This window comes from Pezoporus occidentalis, unplaced genomic scaffold, assembly GCF_034315485.1.
Source record: "Pezoporus occidentalis ecotype Australia unplaced genomic scaffold, CSIRO_AGI_Poc_V1 ctg73, whole genome shotgun sequence".
Classification (NCBI taxonomy): Eukaryota; Metazoa; Chordata; class Aves; order Psittaciformes; family Psittacidae; genus Pezoporus; species Pezoporus occidentalis.
The window spans coordinates 3875733-3897804 of NW_026916082.1; the positions used below are offsets into that span (position 1 = coordinate 3875733).

Sequence of the window (22072 nt, forward strand, 5' to 3'; positions counted from 1 at the left end):
ATCTCTCATTTCCACCTGTGCCTCAGTCTCTGGAACCACTTATGGAGTGTAGCATGCAAAAGGAAGTATTAGCCTGTACTGCTTACTTTCTTTAATTCATGAACATCATGGGAAGGTGTGAAGGCCAAAAATATCCATGCAGCAAAGCTGATTTTTCTTCTAAGCAAAAGAATCTAATGAAAATAAATGGGGAGGGAGAGAGAATACTCTGTCAGAATTCACAGATTTTGAGATCTAGGTTTTCTGTAAATACTTAATTATAAGTCATTGCCTGTTCTGTGCTAAGAAAGAGGTATGGAGATTTAAATCCCCAAAAGCTGAGCATATTTTCAACAAATGTCCTCTTTGCTAAAATATATCACTGCAAGATACAAATAAATTATAAAAGAATGGCTGATTTGTTTGAAAATTTTCTAGCTGAACAGTAGGGGTTATATGAGAGTCAGCCTAAGCCCAACAGAGCGGGCATTGAACCAGACCTAATAAGAACAACTGGACCCAATACCCATATTATGTTCAGTAACGGAGGGTTTTTTGTAGTACAAGGACTTTAATGTTGTAATCGTAATGGCTAGAGGTAACAAACCAGTCTGAAATGAAAGAGGGGGGAAATGAAGTCCAGAGCAATTAGAAAAATCTCTTTTGTGGGATTTTAGATATTGCCAGGCACATTTGTGTCTTTTTACAGATGAATGGGCTCTTCTGTCACTGTAAGAATGAATTGTTAAGTAACAGACTTGAACTAATTGTGTCCTGTAAACCTATAATAATAAGAGTTAGTTTTTTGAAGTTCAGACATGCGTGTAGTCGGTCCAACGAACCGAGTGGGTCAGCAGTTGAGCAAGTTTGGCACTTGGGTTTAATGGGATTCAGGGGCATTTGGGGAAAACAGTTGGATATGGCAGCTCCTGGGAGGAAGTAACAGAAGAGCAGAAGTCACAGCTGGTTGCCGATTCGAGCAAGGATCTTGCCATCTGTATTTCTAGAGTGCTTTCAGCTCCCAGCAGGTGCTGGGAGGTGGCTGTTCTGGCTTGGATGGAGGTATTTACCCTGACACAGATGGAGAACAGTGTAGGCTTGAGAGGTCGCAAGCTCTTCATACCTTGTGGCATTTGAAGAGTGAGCTCATTGTTTTGTGTCTTGTTATGACACTGTTTTCTTCTCCTAATTAAACCCCACCTTTCTCCTTTCTTTTTGTGGGGGAAAGGGAGACATAATACATGGTTGCATTTATAAGGGTATCTGTTCTAACCTGAACAGAGGGAAGCCAGGCTGTGATCATATCCCCAAATGCTGTCCCAAGACGCTTATCGTTCCGCTTCAATGCTCCCAGCTGGAAAAACACAATAGTTCATTCTTTAGAAAAAAAAATAAGCTGTTTTCATGCTTCTGGATTTTTCCCAAACCCTCATTTACTTGCAGCAAATCCCTTGTCTTCTCCCCAGCATCCCCAAGTTGAGCACACATAGCAGGATTCTTGATGGTCAGTCAGCAAATACAGAATGAAATCATACTGCACCCAAGCAGCAAATGCAGAACTCATTGGTATGATTCCACAGCCTCTGTAAAGAAGCGTTGGAGTTCATGGAGCATTTTCTTTTAGGAGGGTGTTAGTTGTATTTCATCTCAATCCCAAACTGTATCATAATCTGTAATATACAAGAAAATCATAGACATGCTTTTTCTGTATCTTATCTGCTAATGCTGTCCCAGCTTTGTAGGTGGTATCTGTCTCGTTTTCTGTCTGGAGCTTCAGATTTGGTGGCAGGGCTGCAGTGTCCCAGGATTTCATTCTTGTGCTGAACCTGCAGCATGCCAGCAAAGCCATTTGGGTGTCAATGTGGGAAACTGGCTGCAGAACAATTTGGATCTTCCTGCCAGCCTGGTTCATGGCGTGACTGCACAGCAGAGGGTTCAGCACAAGGACCAAAAGGGTTTGTTGCAGCAGAAGGAGGGCTTGTGCTGCTAATCTGGTTTTAAGAGGGCTTCCAGATGTTTCATCTGGGAAATATACAAGGTAATAGTTTGAGGAGTTTGGGTGCTCCATGTCAGATCACTCACTGTTCACAGAATACCCCGAGTAGTAGTTCCACTGACCCAAATGAGGGATGGGTGAACTGTACCATAGAGCACAAGGACACTTTAAACCACTGATACCATAATGTTAAACCACGCTGCTTAATACTGCTTGACAACTCTCATTCCTTCAGGTTTGGCTGTTTTTCCTCTGAAGATGTGAATTATTTACATACCAAATACATTTGCATGCAAATATTTTTATATTAAATTTATTATTGAATGCAGATATTTGCATGTTAAGGTGCATTTTCATAATACACTATCTCTTCCTACAAATCTTACTTCTCTTTGTTCCTCAAACCTGAGAAAACATCCCTCTTCAGGACCTGTTTGAGGAATGGTACTCTTGAGTGTGCTTCTGAGCCTCATTCTTTGTATGAAAATTCAGGTGTCTGCTTTTTTGCTTTTGATCCAGTTCTGTTTGTGTTTACAAATGCTTATCAGGTTTTTTAATGAGATTTTAAGCATAGCTTTCTACCAAGACATGAAAGTTGTTGGTTGTTTGGGGTTTTCCTTTTCCTAATGTAATGAGATTCAGTGAGAATCTTTGCATACAACTGCACGTAAGAGGAGAAAAGCTAAATCTCCTGCAGCCTCAGTCCTGTGCAACCCAGCCTACGTCCTCTTCTGCAGTTCCATCAGTGTCTCCAAGTGTCTTCTGAAAGTGCAGGCATCAGCCAGGGCTCTGCAGAGATCCCCTGGCAGTCTTTAAGCATCCTCATGTCTTGTCTTTAAGCTGGGGTTATGAGATGCTGCGGAAATGCTCTGATTGAGGAATGTCTTCATTTGAGCTTGAAGATGAACTCTGAGTGGATGTTAAACAGAGGCCTCGTCTTCTGACCATGTTTGGTTGAACATGTCAGGAAGGAAAGCTATGTAAAAACTTTGGGGGGTGATGAGTGCAATGTAAAATGGTTCAGGAAAGTTTATCATAAAATATATTATGGTCATTTTGAATGTCATAATTGTATGCCGTTGGGGATTTATTTTAACTTGAGTAGAGCTGGTTATGCACTATCATAAAACTATGGTTTTTAAACAGTGTTCTAGAATTTTTCCTCAGCTTTCTGATTGTGATAATAATTCATTTGTTCCCCTTTCATTTTAGATGTTGTTCTGCAGAGATGAGTAACAGCACCATTTGTGTCCAGACTTGGAAGTCATATTCAATGCCCTTCTTCTAATTGTTAATCATTCTTCCCCCTGTGTTATTTGTTTCAGGTGAGGTCTACCACCTGCAGCGTTGAAGCATGAGTACTGATGCCAGCCAGGTGGTGATCACTACTCCTCCCTCAGCCACGATGCCTCACAAGGAGCGGTACTTTGATCGCATCAACGAGAATGACCCAGAGTATATCAGGGAGAGAAACATGTCTCCTGACCTGAGGCAGGACTTCAATATGATGGAGCAAAGGAAGAGAGTCACTCAGATACTGCAGAGCCCTGTGAGTGGGATTGAGGGGGAATGAGAATAAAAGAGTGTTACTTTCTGAGGTTCCTGATTAACTTTTTGAGACTTAAAAAAGAGAAACCGATGTCACAGCTAGCTAGAATATCTCTGGACTATCTTTTAAGAAGAGTCACTAAACAGATTATCCAGCATCTTGTTTGCACAGTGTTTTGTCTGTGAACAAGCAGCCTTTATTGTGTTGTTTTTCTCCTGATTCTCTCATGCTTCATTGCAGTATTATAAAAAGATCTGGCTGGCTGCAGGGGGCTTAATGAAAACTTAGGGGCAGGGAAGAGAGTGAAGGAGTCACTGGTCAAATAGGAACAAATTAGGGCATTACATGGTGTTCTGCTTTCTGGGTTTGAATATTAACCTATCATTTGCATCAGGAGTGGTTTAATTAACATTCATAATTGGGTTAAGTTTGTTTAAAAGCTAGACTGTATGTTCTTTTCATGTCCATGGGGTGATCATACCCGTACTTGGCCATATTGGTGCTCATCTTCTGGTTGTGTAAGTTCAGTACTTGTGTAGGCTACATAAAACACTATTAAATCTATTGAAACACACTCATATTAGCTGAAATTTTTATTTTAATGTATGCTTTTATTTTAACCTGATGAATACATTCAAAAGTAATATTGTTACCTTGAGTATTTTGAAGCCATAGAGAGTAAGGTCTGTGTGAGAGTGAGCCTTTGGTGGTATTGGGGTATGATGTGAGTAGTGAGGGTAACGCGACTGGGAAGGGGTTAAGCAGCTTTACAGATCCTTCTCCCTTCGGTTCCACTGTAAGTTGGGGTGCTTCCTCTGACCTTGACATGCTTGTGAGGTGGGCTGATGCCAACCTTATGAAGTTTAACCATGCCAAGTGCAAGGTCCTACACCTGGGTCGGAGCAATCCCAGGCACAGCTACAGGTTGGGCAGAGAAGAGATTCAGAGCAGCCCTGCAGAGAAAGACTTGGGGGTGTTGGTTGATGAGAAAATGAACATGAGCCAGCTTCAGTGTGCGCTCACAGCCCAGAAGCCAACCATATCCTGGGCTGTATCAAACGGAGCGTGACCAGCAGGTCGAAGGAGGTGATCCTGCCCCTCTACTCTGCTCTTGTGAGACCTCACTTGGAGTATTGTGTGCAGTTCTGGTGTCCTCAACATAAAAAGGACATGGAGCTGTTGGAACAAGTCCAGAGGAGGGCCACAAGGATGATCAGGGGACTGGAGCACCTCCTGTATGAAGACAGGCTGAGAAAGTTGGGGCTGTCCAGGCTGGAGAAGAGAAGGCTGCGTGGAGACCTCATAGCAGCCTTCCAGTATCTGAAAGGGGGCTATAAGGATGCTGGGGAGGGACTCTTCATTAGGGACTGTAGTGACAGGACAAGAGGTAATAGGTTAAAACTTAAACAGGGGAAGTTTAGATTGGGTATAAGGAAGAAATTGTTTCCTGTTAGGGTGGTGAGGCACTGGAATGGGTTGCCCAGGGAGGTTGTGAATGCTCCATCCCTGGCGGTGTTCAAGGCCATGTTGGATGAGGCCTTGGGTGATATGGTTTAGTGTGAGGTGTCCCTGCCCATGGCAGGGGGGTTGGAACTGGATGATCTTAAGGTCCCTTCCAACCCTAACTATTCTATGATTCTACGATTCTATGTAATGAGATTGCAAACAGCTGTTAGTAATCACCCCATTATACTCATCCATGAATAACAGGATTGTTTGCTAAAGTGTTGTCCTGGAGTGCCTCTTGGATCTGTGTGGTGCTCTGAGTATAATGTGAACCTGTTGACTAAGGAATTTATTACTTTCAAGCCTATTTGTGCAAGCTTGGGTTTGCAGCCAGGTCCTTTTATAAAGGAAATACTCTAAGGAAGTCTTGCATAACTTTTCAATCGTGATAATTTTATGTTAACACTCGACTGTAAAATGCGATCGGAGCATGCTTCTTCCTGTTAAAATATTCACATTGTGAGTAGCCAGAACTCACAGTAAAGACTAGATCTTTAGCCTGATAAAGATAAGGTTGATCTTGTCTGGGTTTGTATGTGTGTTAGGTTTTGGTCCTTTTGATTGCAGTATTGAATTCGATGAGCATATCTACTCCAGCATTTTGGAGGACCTTTTGCCAAGTCTGCCAAATGTAATAGATGTCCCTTTGCCGCAGTCTCTGTGGGTATTTTTTTAATGGATGCAGAATCAGCATGCAGATTTTAGGGAGGGCGATGAAGAGGGGCAACCCTTGAGTCTAGGTAGGTGTTTTAACCAGAGGCTGGGGGACGAAATGCTGCCGGGCTGCTGTTAGTGTCCTGCTGCAAGAGAAGCTGAGCCCAGCGCTTTTCGGAAAGTGACTGTTTGGAGCTGCCAATAAGTTACAAGTTTTTGTTGTGCGAGGGAGCAGTTGTCCAAACAAGCCAGGGGCCTGCTCAGCTCTTGGCATCTGCCAGGGAGAAATGGGAGCGTGGGAGCTGAGTGTGTGATCAGGCACAAAGAGGAGGTGTCTGAACTACCATTTTTACTCAAGTATCTCCTTTTAGAGTCTCTTTTCTAGATATAGAAAGTTTAGAGGAACCCTGCTGTGGCTTCTTGTGTGAGGAAATATAAGAATTTTTAACACAGTGACTCTATATCTATCAAGCAAATTTCATTTTTGGATTTGGGAATAGAAACTGCATTATTTCTTCCAGGTTCCAGTGTTCATGAGAGTCAGGATAGAAAACATGTACCTTGTCTCCTCTTGAGTATATTTGTCATAAAAAGGCCAAAAGCTATTTTTCCTGTTACCAGTCTTTGTAACACAGCTTCAGGATTGAATTAATGGGTATTGCACATAGTGGTTTTGTTCTTTTTGTTCTATAGCTGCAGAATTACACTGCATTAGCAGTTTGCATAGAGCTTTCTTGCTTCTCTGGTTTATTCCAGTTGGCAAGAAGGAAATAGTTGGAAGATGCTTGGAAGGAGAGGACAAGAGGGTATCAGACATGTTTTAAAGAAGAGCTTGTTCAGTCACTCACTCTTAGATATACGCATTCATATCTTTACCCAGTCTTAATATATGCCTTCAGATCACAGAAATAGTCATTGACTCATCTTCTGGCAGGTATTAGTAAATATGAGATGTAGGTATTATCCTTGCATGCTTGTGCATTTTTAAGAAATGTAGCATGGACTTGAGGTGGGCTTGTTTGAACATGCCCTTTCTCTGAGTTTATGGTGTAAAACTAAAGGGTTAATTTCTGTCATATACTAGGAAGCTTAGGTACTGATTCCATCTATTTCATTAACAAGACTTTTCCTTTCAAGTAGGAAAATTAAAACCTTTAGCAAGAAAATAAATTAGAGAATGTATTTCAGGAACCATGGTATGCTTTGTGCAGTGCATGTTATTGTAAGGGCCACAGCCCTGGCCAGACATCTTCAGACATCAAACTGCTGCATCTCTCTGATGTGCTGTTTGATGCACATATTGATGTGCAGTCTGACTACTCCTCTATGATGTGCAATTTCCCTTTCCTAAATTAAATCATTTAAAAGCTGCTGAAACGCTATTCTTATTATCTCTGGTGTTTGCTAATGTCTTAGAGTCTGTTTGTAATAAGTCTTAAGCAAATTATAGGAGTTTTATGACCTCTGCTCACAAAGAATGTCCTGACATTATCAGTGAATTCTCAGACTTGTTTGCTTAATACTGTGTGTAACCTGTGAGCATCTGATGGCCTGGAGAATCTGATAGGACCTGTTGTTTGTTGTTCTGTGTGTGTTAGAAAGGTGGAAGGAAATTAGGATCAGCTGGATGTGAGCAGCCTGATAGTATCCAGAGCTACTGCTGGCCAATCTTTAAGATAATGCCATATAAGTTTAGTTCAGTAACATCTGCAAGCTCAGAAGGTTTGGGTACTGTGTTTTTATTGTTAAAAGACTCGTGTTATTGCTTTATGTTGGATCTGAGGAACTTGGCATATAATTTGAAAAGATTAGGGTGAGGGTTAGATTTTCCAGTTTAATTCTGAAATTAAAACCAGTTTTGTCTTTTTATATGCTGAACAGTCATACTGTTTGTTATACAGACTAACTGCCTTTTTCAAAGAGGAAACATTTATTAGCTGTATCATCAAAACACTTCTTTCAGCTATGGTATACAAGTCCTCCAGGCCTTCATCTCTCTCTGGTGCCCTTACCATGGCAACTAGAAGAATCAAAAACACTTAGTTAAAAACAAAAAAAGCAATGGTTGAGCAGTTTTGGTGTGTGAAGACTGAAGAGTAAGTTCAGCATTGAGGAGCTGCATGAACATACAGAAGGGAGAAGTTCCCTGCAGCTCCCCGAGCGGCCAGGGAAGGTGTTGGGTGCAGCAGTGCTGCACTGCTCCCAGTCGAGTGAAATCATGTGAAACAGTTAGCTAACCAGCAGGAAAGCTTACTACAGGCTTTAGCTAACAGGACTCTGTGTGTAACCTGAGAGGAAATTAGAATCACTGCTTAAACTGCACTGAGGGGTACCTTATATCCACTTTATATCACTGTATTTGAAGAAAAGCTACAGGTCAGAGTGGAAGAAGATGCGCTCTTATACAGAAGACATACTGATACGAGATACATCTTGTTATTGTTACTGATGTAAGAAAACGTTGGAGTAGTCACATCTATGTATAAAGTGATGAGTTGAACAGCTGAAATATGTAAATATAAAAATGCCCAGTTATTGGAATTTTAATGCCTGGGTTATGTTTTCAGTTTACCAGTGAAAGTTTTATGTGTCTTGTCAAGACCCATTGAATATGCACATGCTATTTTTACCTATGAAACACGGTTATTTGGAGCTGTTTGGTTTGTTGAGTGCTTCACTGGCAGGATCTCATTATGCTTTGCTTTAACTTCATGTTGGATTTAGACAGCATCTACCAACCCGTCAAGGCTCTGCAGGTTGTTCAGGGCACATCTGGCTCCGCACTGCCGTTACATGAGGGCACTGGCTCAGGTCTTAGCCATCCAGATTGCAAAATCAGTGTTGTTTTGCGCTGAGGTTAAAACTGTACTTCTCTCCTGTGCCTCTCTTCCTTCCTGCCTTGTACATGCACACACCCCCTGCCTCCCACGCCAGCTGCTCTTGCCCAGAAAAGAGGGGAGATAACAGTCCAGCTTAGCAACTCATCTATTCAGGGGTCTGCTCCAGCATGCAGGCAGATTCTTCTCCTCAAAAACAAGCAAACCCACCCACACTTGAATTTTTTTCGCTAGCGCTGTTATTTTCAAACCATCAGAACAGAGATGAAGAGTGGTTTGATTAATTTTTTCCTTCTCTTTTGCAGTTGTCTGGCTCACTTTGGTTTGTATTGAGTGAACATCCAATATTTTCACACCACCACTCCCTTTTGGGCAGTTTATTTTCTTAAAATATCAGAAGTCCTTTTAGTTCCTCACATATCCGCCTCTCGCATCTCAGCTCCCTCCTCTGGCTTTGGTTTTCTCTGACATCTTTCTGACTTCCTGCTGGGGTCATGACTCTCCTCTCATCACAATAGCTTATTTAATCACATTCTTTCATCATATGACCTGTGCAGCATCTCTTTCACCAGGGGAGATGAGCTCAACTTGGCACGTTATTTAAGACATGCCACAAAATGTCCCATAAAGATCCCCCTAGCTGTGACAATATCCATAAGAGCCTGGATCTGGGGGCTGGGCAAGTTCAGCATTTTAAGTGAGAGGGAATCTGTGCTCAGGGGAATGCTGTCTGAAATCAAGGATATCCACTATCCTCGTGAGAAACTAAGCAATTGCATTGCCTAATTTCCATTTCGCATGATCTTTCATACCGGTGTCCTGCACCACAAGTGCAATTGTGAGTTTTTTCTCTGCTTCGTTACATTAAACATGAGTTACCTTTCACTTCTCTCTCATTTCCATATTTGCTGCTTTCCATTTAGTTTGAACTGTGATTTCCATTAGATATAAATGCCAACAGTTTCCAGATTGATTCCACCCCCTATCTGCATATATAATCTTCCTGCTGGTTGTTAACTGCTTGGGCTTAGGTTTTTGTTGTCTTCGGGGAGGTGGGGTGTGCACATCCTGTGGTGCTTTTGGGACCATGTTCTTTAGGTTATTCAAATTGTCAAACAATCAGATCCATCTTCCTTTGCCTGATGACTTTCCTATGGTCCTATGTGTATTTGAAGTTATTAATGGTAAATAACACTGATCTGAATTAAATCCCTAATTTATTAATAATAAGTGATAAGGAGATAAAATGCAAGATAACAAAATCTACAAGTTTTCTTTCAGTCATTAGGCTTGTAACTTCTGTCTAACAAAGACATCAACTCAGTCTGGTGAGAGCAGGAAGGGGGTTTCCATTGCAGTACATATGTAAAAGGTAAAGGGCCTTGATTATCTATATTAATTTTTAAGCCTTTTTGCCTGTTAAATAATCCTGGAAAATCATGACTGACGATTTTCCTCCCTGGCTGCAGGAGCATGGGCATCCAGAACACCCTGCAAGAGCTCTGCCCATCATTTGATGGTGCATTGCCACCATGTGTGCTCCCATATTCCCTACTCCTGTGCTTACTGAAAGAAGTTAATTCTGTTTGGAAGTGTTTAAGACCCTTATCAAGCTGAAATTTTATTTCTTCAAGGATTTTAAATGTTGGCAGCTCCATTCCATCTAGCAAGATGTGTAGCTTTACTCCATGAGTAAACACGAGGGAGGAACGCAGAGCAGCATTTGTGTAAGTGTGGGGATTGCTGGTGCTGTGGGAGTTGGCTGTGCTGAAGATGGCCTTTGCAGAGGAGCTCAGTGCTTCAGGTTTTGCTTTAATCATAGGGTATCTCTGGGCTGCTTATCGCAGGAGTAAACATTACTTCAGCTCACAGGGGGGAACTGGTGTGGACCAGGGTCGAGGAGCCAGAAAAACTGGTGCAGGCTGAGCAGTGTGTGTGGACTGGCTTGCTGTCGATTGAGTCACTGAATCCAGCCCAGATACCCACATGCTTCACTGCAAGTGAAGGGATTATTAGAACTTTACCTGTTTCCCCATATTTATTATTGAGCCCATTTCTTTTTGTCGTAACACAGAAGCTCCCCCCACCCCTCCCTTTTTTTTCTTTTCATGGCATTAACAAACACTTTGTGTGACTCTTATCTTCTCCCCACCAGCCTTAACTCACTGGCGGTTTTTTTGTGGCCAGCTCCACCCTTTTCCACTTAGGGCACCAGTTGTTTGTATCTGAACTGCGGTCTTGAAGCAGCCTGTCACAAAGCCACATCGGCTCTTTCGGTGAAGGTCTGTCGTCTTCTCCCCAGGCTGCTGCATTTCCAGCACAGGAGCGCTCTCAGGAACAAAATACCAGTTAAGCTCTTTTAAACCTTCTCTTCAGTGGTGGTGATTTGGCTTAGAGACTCAGTGTGAGTGCGTTTGTATGTAGCTAAGTTGAATTAGACCGTGTTTAAAAATGGATTTAACGCATATAAACTCTGATCAAAAATGGGCAAGAGTGAAAATGGGTGAGGGGGTTTCTTTTACTCTTCTGCAGCTTCTAGGCTAACAGCAGTGTTGCTATTAAAGGTAGGGACCTCACATTGCTTTTCTAGCTACTTTCCTGTAGACTGACATATCACACTGTTTGCACCTTACTGTAATTACTGCTGATGTGAGCATGTGCTTTCTCCTCTTACATATTTGCAGTGGTGTGGAGTACTTGTAGATTACCTGTATACCATTGTTTTGTCTGTTTACAAAGACACTTGTTTTCCTTATCGTTTTATTTCTACTTCTTTTGAGTGAATAAGGAGTACATGGAGAAACCAGTGGTCAACAAACAAGAAACAGCATAGAAAGATATGAACCTGCATACTTCTTAATGTGCTCAGAGATCTGCCTACCAAGCCAAAGAGATTAATACTACAATTTTCTAGCTACATTCTTATTTTGTGCCATATATAGAGATGTGTATACAGGTAAAATAGGTTATTCTAGCAAGTTGGTTATTCTGGTTTTTCTTCTTATGTTGACTGGAAAATACCAGTTGTCAACTAGGACATGCAAATGTTGTTTTGATTCTTAAGAACCCACATCTACACTGTCAGCTCACACTTGGACTGTCCTGAATGAAAACGGAAGTAAGTGAGTCAGAACTGAGGCTTGTAACTTTACTGTTGAGTTTTGGAGAGCCCTAAGGTCTGAGTCAAAAGATTTTGCATCTCAGCTGCTAGAGTTTATGATGTGTATTTGGAAGATGATTGCAACTATTTCTGGAGACACAGTTTTACGATCTTAGAAAGACCTTGACCTAATCATGCAATTAATGACTCAGTAAGAAAAGCTGTATCTGTTCTGCAGGCTGCAGTAGCATGCAAGCCTATCTAAGCTGGTGTAAAAGAGCTGGGTGGAGTTTTAGAAGCAGAAAGTTTAGAATCAGTGGAGTTCTAGAAACGGGTTTAGGAACAGGCTGAGCTGCCCTGTATATTTTCACTCTAGTAGCTCATGTCTCAGTGCAAGGTGGTGGAGTGGCATTCAGAAGATGGGTAAGCTGGAAGCAGACCAGCTTAGGGTAGTTGGGCCAGCAGCTGGTAGGCTTGGCTGTGCAGGAGGTGCTTTGGCTTATGGTATAAATGCAAAACTATGTTTTCCTCTGGTGTAACGCAGTGTAGTTCAGCTTACTGCAGTTTTGGAGACAACCACTTCAGCTGGTAGTAGTGGAGGGGAGTTTGCAGACTGCTGCATACGGAGGTCAGGCTATTGGGTGTGCTCCCAGGTGAATAAAAGCTCTGCTCAGCATCCTCCTAGTTGTGCATCTTGTCTGAAATGTTGCTTTACCTCCTTTCCAAGAGCTGTCAGGGGCCCAGTTTCCTTACCACAGGCTGTTTTCTATGCAAACTTGTAGCAGGATGCTCAAAGCGCTGTTCCAGCACAAACAGGGGGAGGGATACTGGTGCTTAGATGTGCAGGTGAGCTCACTGAAGGCAGAAGGACGCTTGTGCAAACAGAAAATGATTCTCAAGCTGGCAGGGTGGGTTACCCAGGCAGCAGCTTTGCTGTGGCATCCATACAGGCACAGGCAGGGTGGCCAAGTCCAGCAGTGGTGCAACCATGTTGATGAGCAGCCATGAGGTGCTGTGCTTCTTGCTTTGGGACTTCGACTCCACTGTAAGAAGTGACTGCTCTTATTGTATCATCTGATGTCTGAAGTTTTAGTGGTTTAAAACAAACAAACTATAAACCCCACAGGTACCCGAAGAGCTATTTAAATCCCAGAGCTGAAACTTTATTGGTTTTGAGCAACGCTGAGCACACAGCTGAATAACATAATTTTTCATTCATCTGACAGTACAGTTTTGTCAGCATTTTCTTGTCAAATACTACATCTGAAATTACTAACGGCCTTTCTGCTTGAAAAATATCAGCTTTGTGCCAGAGCAGAGTGCTTGTCATCTTTCTGAAAACGTCTCTCTGAAGCATGACTTTTACTTGGTCACTTGTGGGCAGTTGCAGTGTAATGCCATATATATATGGCATATATATATATGTTACAGTCTCATGAATTAAAGCAAAACCAAACCACTTGGTCTCCAGGCTGTGCTTAGGTTTTCAGAAGCAGATTCCTGCTGCTGAGTGGGTCAGATGCCAAAATCAAAGCCCTCCATGGTAGTGGTTTTACAGAAATCAGTGTTGTACAGTGAAAGCTCCAATAAATGTTATTCATGTAATGGCTAATATTTAAGGTAAGTTGTTATCCAGAAGAAGGTGTTGCCCTTCATATAAGCCTGTCCTTCCCAAAGGTGGAAGGTTATGTTAGCACATGAGATGGTTATCTAAGGACATAGAAAAGTCTGAGTTTTAAAGGGCTGTAGCAGTAAACAAAAAGTATTGAAATATTCATAAATATTCATGGAGAAATGTGCATGAGTCATGTGTGACACTGAAAGCTGCAGTCTGCCAGAAAACATGGTTGCATGCTAGCACATGGATAAATAGTGTGCTTTATTTTGATACACTTCATCCATAGCCTCACCTTATATTATACCTCATCCCAAACCTCCGTATTTGCTCCTTATGTGTAGTAGTCTCAGCAAGTGTATAGTATATTGCTGTTAACATTAAAGAGCCAAAACAAAGCTCAGAAGAATGACAATAGCATGAAATACAATAAGAAATACAAATCTTTCTGACAAAAATCTCCTGCAATACACTACACTACCATTTTTTGCTGCTATGGAAGCAATATTATTCGTACAGGTTTAAAAAAAGTAAAATCTGAAGATGACTAATAAGAATTTACTGTGAATGCTTTTGCAGATCCTTTTTACAGTCCTTGTTGAATTGAAATGAAAGTGATTTAATGTAATGCAGATAACTGTTTTTCTCCACCTCCTCCCAAGCAAATACTTCCATGAATTTCATGTATTCTGTCTTCCATATGGCCCCCGGGAGACTACAGATGTGCAGTTTCCTTGTGTATGTATTATAAACAAGAGTGAAAGAGCATTTGATCTGTGCAGTGTGAAATGGCAGAGCTCTCTTGCAGGGGGCCTCTTTCAGGAATATTTGAGAAGTAATTGAATATCTTGGAATGACAGAATTTGAAAATGAGTGCTAGTGTAGCTTGCTGCTGAAATATATTGGCCAGTTTTTCTTTCTGCAGTCTTTACAGATCACAGGAACAGAAGGAGAAAGTGCCATAAAACAATGGCTTCGTGGTGAACCATTATCAGAAAAGCGAGCTGGCGTTGGGATGGTGGCTGCTCAGAAGTGTGGTTTATGTGTAGAGGAGTAGGGGGAACCTTCTGTAATGTGGGGGATATCATGTGCAAAGGGCCAAGGACATAACCTCTGTTATTTTATCGAAGTGTTTGCACTTTCAGGCAGGTTGGTAGATCATAAAGGTTGGACCTTGACTCCTTTTTCTATCCACTGTGAGCTGTTTGACCACCAAAATGCTTTCTAGTTAAGTGAAAAATCCTTGTGTCTTCTACAGGGGATTGTCTAAACCCCACACATCCAAATTTCATTCAAACCCACTTTGGTTGTACTGCGAGATGCTCAGATTCAGATACCAGCCAACCATAAGGATTTAAACTGGGCTGCCATGGGTCATTCTCAATCATTGTTTACCTGTTCTTGCAGATTGTGATCCTCTGTGTATCCACCTTGTTACCCTGAGGTATGGCAGCATGTTGAACACACAGTGCTGCACTTGAACTTGCACCAAGAGGTGTGCTTTGAGTATGTAAGAAGCTACAGTGCTCTGCAGATGGGCCTCTGGTCCTCTCAGAATGAATGTCCCAGACTGGTGGAATCAACCAAACTCAAACTCCTTGCTGCTGTTCTGTGGAAATGATGACTGGGCCCTGCTGTACCTTAAAGGCATGTTTCAGGGATTAGTAAATTGATGCTTGCGAAGCACTTGGATTTACGGTAATTATCTGCCCAGAGAAAATCTGAGATAAGCAATAATTGTCACCTCAACAGAGTATGTGTAGCATGCAAAAAAGGCACAGGGCCACATGCTGAGCCACAAGAAGAGAAAAATACACTACATTTCTTCCCTAGTGAGAACTAGTCACTGTGTGCCAGATGAGGCATGGGGACAAGACAACTGTGCTATGCTTAAAAGATTAGTACCTGTGTATTGCTGCGTGCAATTAGTACCTGTGCGATTATCATCTGTGTGCAAGAGGGGCAAAGAAACATGCTCTGCATGTAGTGACTTCTTGTGGCCACTTTCGAGTTCTGGGCTGGGCACAGTGCTTGTTGGTTTGTCAAGTGAGGGTGGCACCCACACTGCCATTGGAACACGTGGAGTCATGGTGATAATGGCCATCCTTGGAGCTGTTTCACAGTCACCTGCTGAAGGATGAAAGTCAGGATGTTTTCTCCAACCACTTGTTGTTTTCCACAAATCCTTATTTCCCTTTCTGGCAATTACCTCCCCATAATTACCTCCCATCAGTTTCTCTTATGTGCTTCTAGTGCTGATGCACCTCCCATACCTCCACTTCCTTTCTCCTTGTCCCAACTAGGTTCCTTTCCTCACTTGATTCCTGGTTTGTTTTCCTTTTCCCCATCTGCTCCTTTCACCTGCTGCATAGATCTTACCTAGAGCAGCTGCTAAAGAGAAAAAGCTGTATTTGCCCATGTATCTTCAGGCCAGCAAGAGGTTGTTTAGTTGGGTGGAGGATGTTGCATGCATAGTCTGGTCTACACCAAGAGATCTGTGTAACAGATCACGGCATAGTCAGTACGCATGAATTTTAGAGGCTGTACTTGTGGAAATCTGGTGAGTCTCAGGTACAAATGATCCCAACAAGATTACTCCAAGAAAGAGCATGACTGGCTGAAAGCTTGGGTATTAAAGTGTAGTTATAGATGCTAAGCTGTCCAACTGGGAGGCCATATCAAGCAGAGTCTTGAAGATGTTTTATTGGGGTGGCACTCTCTCAAAACCTGTTGATGAACTGGCTATGTCATGAGATTGGTGGATTTTACCCAACAAAGTGGGTGTTTTGGAGCACTGAATTAAAATTCAGTGAAAAATTACATTTACCATATAGAACTATTTTCTGTTCTTTAACTGAAAGCATGTACTGTGATAAGGAAGGCAAACTGAAAGGAGCAATTACATACAGGGAATAGCCTGGAGTTATAATAGGAGTCAGCTGTGTGGTTAAAGACACCAAATGTCTTTCTGTAATGATCCAGCAAGAGCATTCACAGTACACCTCAGCTCATGTTGTGTGCAGCTTTGCATACTGCTGATTCAGACAAAAGCTGGAAGCTGCTGCCAGGAAATCATGAGAGGGTTAGAAAATATAATCCATAAGGAAATTCTGAGGGAACTGAATTTACTTAGTCTAGAAATGTCGGGACTGGAGCAGTCCTAGGACAGGTGTTTGTTGTGGATAGTGGTTAATCTGTCATCTGGAAGGAACAGGCTTTGTCCACAGTGCATAGTGGATTAAATTTGATACTGTGAAAAGCTTTCTCATGATGTATTTGCAAGAGTTTATCCCTTGGACTTCCAGACATTTTATACAGGAGGGAAGGTGTTTTCCCTCTGGGAGAAGGAGAGAAATAGGGAGGAGGTGACATCCCAACTTCCCTTCAATTTTTTTACATGTCTGTGATACTACTTGAGCATGAATGAGCTCCAGTTTTCCAGTTGTTTATAACTTTATCACAAGTTGGATGGATTTTCAGAAGGATTACTGAATTAAAAGAACATCCAGCACTAAAAGCTGATTGAATGTCAAGTACCTCTTCCAAAATATGAGAAACTCTTTAATTATTGATAAAATCTGTTTTTGTTGTTATTTACAAAAATACATTTTATTTTGTTAGCACTCTGTGACCGAATTCCTTCCTCCTGCCCCCAAAATTGCCAGTACTTAACATACAAAGTTTAGGTCGGATGGTTAAAAGTTTGGCAAACTTATAAGCAGATAAAAACAAGGTCTAGGGGGAAGTTTCGTGTAACATTAATAACAGGCCCCACCTATAATTTACGTCTATCAAAGCCAGGTTGCCTTGATGATTCTCAAATGTTTCTACAGGCTTTTAGAGAAGATCTGGAATGCCTTATTCAAGAACAGATGAAGAAGGGCAATAACCCCACTGGACTGCTTGCGTTACAGCAGATTGCTGACTACATTACAGCAAGCTCTTTTGCAGGTTTTTCCGCATCTTCACTCAGTAAGTGAATTATACGTATAATTGCACTTTTGCTCTTCCTTTTTTTATTATCAGCAGGATTTAGTAGTGCTGGGTTTTCCTCTTTCTTTGAATGAAAGTTCTGTCAAAGCTTGCTTCAGCTGTGAAGAAGTACAGATGGTGGCCTTAACTTTGCTTTTCAGGCTTCTTTCTCTCAAATTCCTTGATTTGTGTGGTGATATCCAAGATGTGTGGCATCCTCACACTCGGTTATTCTAGAATTTGCTAATAAAAGTTAAACTGAATTAGGGAACAAAACACTGTGCCTTGTTACTATTAGCTGTTTAACATGAGCATAAACTGAGATGTGAAATACATACCTGTTAAGATTGTTTATTTTCCTACTCTTGCATATAAATTGTTATTTAAGAAAAAGAGGGGAAAGAATAGGCTGTCAAAGTGAATCATTACATAAGCAGCTCCCGCAGTTAAAAACAGGTTGTAGTATGCACTCTAGTTACAAAGATGTCGCTAGGATCTTGCAGTAAACACCCAAGTTCTTCTTTCCAAGTCATGAAGAGCTGAAACATTAAAGTCAATTTGAATACTGTGGGTGGACATCATATGGGAGCTTACAAGTACAGCAGCAGCTGTCAGCATTCAGAATCTTTTGAGAACTGGTCCCAAAATGACACTTTGGAGTTCATTTAACAAAACAAGTAGAAGAGAACAACAGAGAATCCAAATAATCTCATCCCCATGTCTCTGGTTAGTGAGACTGTGGGCCCAGCTGTTGCGTCTGCTGTGTTTGCCCAGGGACTCAGACAGGCAGCCTAATCTCCAAGTGCATACTCTTTTTTGTTGAAAACCAAAATGATTTTTAGCTCTTCTGGTTGTAACTTTCCCTGTAAGCAAAGGTTGGAGCTCTCAAAGGGATATCATACATTCACGAAGGGGAAAGAGACATGTTTGTGTAATCACAGTTCAAAGAAATAGCTTGATCTCTATAATTTCACGGTTAAGAAGTGATCTAAGTGTTTGAGAACTCTCGTTTCTTCATTAGGACTAAATTTAAGTGCTAAGACTGAAACATCTTTTCAAATTAGTTTTACTGGTGTCAGAAGTCCAGCAGGAGTGTGTTCTCCTGTCATTTTCAAAATAATCTGTAAAAATACTTCATTAGTCACAAATGTCTTATAGCACAGTTCCAGTCTTAAACAGGATGTTGAATTAGGAGAGAGCTTCAAATCTGAGTGGTGTTTCAAAGGAAACCTTTATTTCACTTCTCTTGTCTTTGAAAAAGAGATGAAAACTGAAATTTGGGGTATGATTGCTGCTTAAAATAACAGAGGGTTTGGTAGAGATCTTAGAAATCCCAGCAGTGCAGTTCCAGTGTATGGATTGTTGGTACTGCTATGCTACCAATCAAAATACATGCCTTCTGGAAAGTCATGGTATAACTAGGAGTTATTTAATTGTCCAACTGGTCATCATCTCTTTGGTTTTTAATCTGTTTTTCAGGCCATGGGATGATTACACCCATCAATGATCTACCTGGGGTAGATACCTCCTCGTTTGTTAAGGGAGAAAAACTTACTCGCTGCAAGTTAGCCAGTTTATACAGATTGGCAGACTTGTTTGGGTGGGCACATTTGCCAAATGCCTATATCACAGTAAGTATTTTAGAGACCAAAACCTGGAATCTTACCTACTCATTCAGTTGAACTTCCCCCCTGAATAATCCATATTCAAAAATAGATCATTAATCCATTTTCTTCCTCCTTTGCAGGTAAGAGTGAGCAAAGAACATGACCATATTCTAATCATTCCAAGAGGTCTGTCCTTTTCTGAAGCTTCAGCTTCTAATTTGGTATGTGATTCACCTGCTGTAATAACTAGCAAGGCTTAACCTGTTACCTAAAAAACTTTAGTGGCTGCTGAAATGGTCTTCTAAACTATAATCATGCTGTTATTTGGGTTTTAATGTTTACCCACCAGGTGAAAAGCTGATGAACTATTTAGATACTAGTATCCTTTGTCCTCAGCATTTCTTCTTGGGTTTAGCTTCGCTTTCTGGTGCTTTGTCTTCAGCTTCAATGTGGAGCAGCAACATTTTTTTTTCCCATCTGATGAAGCTCATCAAATATCGTCAGTGGAACAACAATTTTTTTTATAACCTGACAATATGGTAATACATATGAAATGACTCTGCAGGAGTAGTGTTAGTAGAGTCAGCTCTTATCTTTATACGTGGGGAAATAAAGTTGAATAATCTTCTCCAGGCCAAACAAAGGAGCTGGGTGAAGTTACAGACTGGCATTTAGGCAGTGGTAGCTGCTAAATCATGAATCTTTTGGTGCAGAACCTGCCATATGTTCTCCATGTCAGTATGTATCTGTAAAGAAACTACCTCCTTGAAAGGGGTAGCAGATTGAGACTGATAGCATTACACCAGCAAACACAGAACCAAAATACAAACAAGAGAACAAGACCTGGTATAACCCTGCTGTTGTTTTTTGCAGATCCTGAAATTATTATTTTAATGTTCCCATGAAATTAAAAATTCCCTGTGCATTTAATTTTCTTATTGGAAATTTCTCAGAGTCTGAACTGTCTTCATCTTTAAAATGTAGGAAATGTTAATGAAATTGTTTTGAAAGTCAGAAACAAGGAAAGGTCAGTTAGACCAAAGAGGAATATGTATTGTAGCAGTGTCTTACCTTCCATGGCTGGACTTCCAACAGCTATCAAGGGTTTGGACAGCAGGATGGTTTATTGACACACAGAGTCATGGTTTCTCCTATTTTTTTAATGCTCTGACCCATAAATATGTGGGGGGAAATTTGGTACCAAGTGAGAAAGTTGTCAGGTTTTGCAAACTGTTTTAAGTACTGTTCCTTTGTTTGACTTTTCCAGGTTAAAGTAAACATCCTAGGAGATGTAGTTGACCAGGGAAGTACAAGTCTCAGTATTGACAATGCAGGATTCAGTCCACATGTGGCCATCTACTCCACACGCCCTGATGTCAGATGTGTAATACACATACATACCCCTGCAACAGCAGCTGTAAGTCTTCTTTCTCACATAAAAAGTAAAAGAAAACAGGTTTACCTCATAACTTAGAGCACATTTCTGAATCTGAATCACTGCTCACAGCAGTTTTAGTTTTGTTCTAGCATTGACTCTCCACTGGTCAAGAAAGGTGTGAGGTTATCAAATAAACGGAGAAAGAGGGCTAGGCCAGCACAGTGAAATGGGTGCTCAGGTACAAGTGTACTTGGGTTAGGCGCTGTAAAGTACATAGTTTACATGGGATTCATTTATAGCATCTTAGCCCATATAATGTGCTGTATGCATCATCATTTGTGGAAAAGCTTTTGGATTCTCTGCTTTTCTGCATCATTTGCATTCTGCAACTTCATTTTTAAGTGGCTTAATTAGTAGTTATGTTCAGTTTGGATTACCTCGCTATTAAAAAGTCATAGTTAACATAGAAGCTTAAAACAGTCTGTATAACAATGATAAAATTGTAAGGAGACTTGAAAGAATTGGTTTGAGATAAATAGATAAATTCATATTATTTTATATTTAAATGCATATACATGCATTCCTTGACTGAGGACAAAAAAAGGAATAACTTATACTAGCTTTCTGAAGTTATAAATGTGGGAAAGAAGGAAGAAACATTAAGTACGCTTATACTGACAATTATACATGGATACAAATCACAGAAATTAACTTAGCTGGGATAATTTGCCTTTTCTTATAATGACTGTTCCTAGGTTGGGTAGCAGCAGCTCTGTCACCCTATTGCAAATTAGACGGGGGGAGGGGGAAGCAAAAAAAGGTATTGTTTCTAAGCTTAAACTATAAAGAGTTTGTATGTCCTCTAGCAATACATCCTGCTAAGGCTTGGGTGGTTGAGATGTGGGGCTTAAGGATTGCATTTTTTGCTAATTATCAGTAAGTAATTAATTTTCTTGAAACAGGTTTCATCTATGAAGTGTGGCATCCTTCCCATATCACAGGAGGCTCTGATTCTGGGAGATGTTGCTTATTACAACTACCAGGGATCTCTTGATGAGCAGGAAGAGCGAATTCAGCTTCAGAAAGTTCTTGGACCCAGTTGCAAGGTATTCAACCTCATTCACGCTCTTCATAAACCATTTTCATGTACTGTGACAGTTTCTACCATTTAACATTAGTGTCTTCATTTACTAGGTATTAGTATTGAGAAACCATGGTGTGGTAGCACTAGGAGAGACACTGGAAGAAGCATTCCACTATATTTTCAATGTGCAACTGGCCTGTGAAACACAGGTGAGAGAGAATTTATCTGTATCTTGTTTCAATGATTTCTGCTGTTGAGTTATAAATTACATCCAGATGGGAAGAGCTCTAATATTACAGAATATTTGTGATTGTGGAATCCAGTAATCATATACCATGTCAGAGAAATTGGAACAATCAGGAAAAGAGAAGGAAGAGCACAAATACAGTCTTCCTAGAAAGAGTGTCACTTTAAGTGACACTCTGAAGGATACAGGTTTTGTTCCATGCTGTGGAGAGTGAGCTTCATGCAGAGAATCTGTTGGATAATAGATTCAGTGGTGCTCTCTGCATGTGGGAAGCATGTGTTAAGATCTCTTGACATCCAGCTTGTTTATCAAAGCTGAATGTTGTGACAAGAAAAGAAGCTTCTCACTATGATCACAAATATTTGTAAAACCAAATAAACGAAAGGTCTTTGGAGCAATGGTAGAGGATAGGGTATTTGAAAAGAATGTGCATCCCAAATTATTTCTGTTTTGTCAGCTACCTAGTTAAGTATCTAGATATTATCTATAACCTGGGGAGAAGGGTCCTCACCTTCTATAACTCTTGAACACAACCCCAGAAACTTCGT

General features: G+C 41.0%; 1 protein-coding gene across 5 annotated transcripts in view; it reads left to right on the plus strand.

Annotated features, from left to right (window-relative positions):
- ADD3 (adducin 3) overlaps positions 1–22072 on the plus strand; it is a 99722-nt gene that overhangs the window by 68106 nt on the left and 9544 nt on the right. For 3 of the 5 annotated variants that reach the window (XM_062601895.1, XM_062601897.1, XM_062601896.1), the window contains 7 exons: positions 3301–3524; positions 17070–17208; positions 18688–18839; positions 18956–19036; positions 20083–20232; positions 21156–21299; positions 21388–21486. In XM_062601895.1, coding sequence (XP_062457879.1) covers positions 3330–3524; positions 17070–17208; positions 18688–18839; positions 18956–19036; positions 20083–20232; positions 21156–21299; positions 21388–21486 — 960 coding nt within the window. In that variant the 5' untranslated portion in view covers positions 3301–3329. Of the gene's footprint in view, positions 1–3300; positions 3525–10753; positions 10870–17066; positions 17209–18687; positions 18840–18955; positions 19037–20082; positions 20233–21155; positions 21300–21387; positions 21487–22072 lie in introns of those variants that run through there. The other 2 variants (XM_062601898.1, XM_062601899.1) reach the window with 2 other exon arrangements.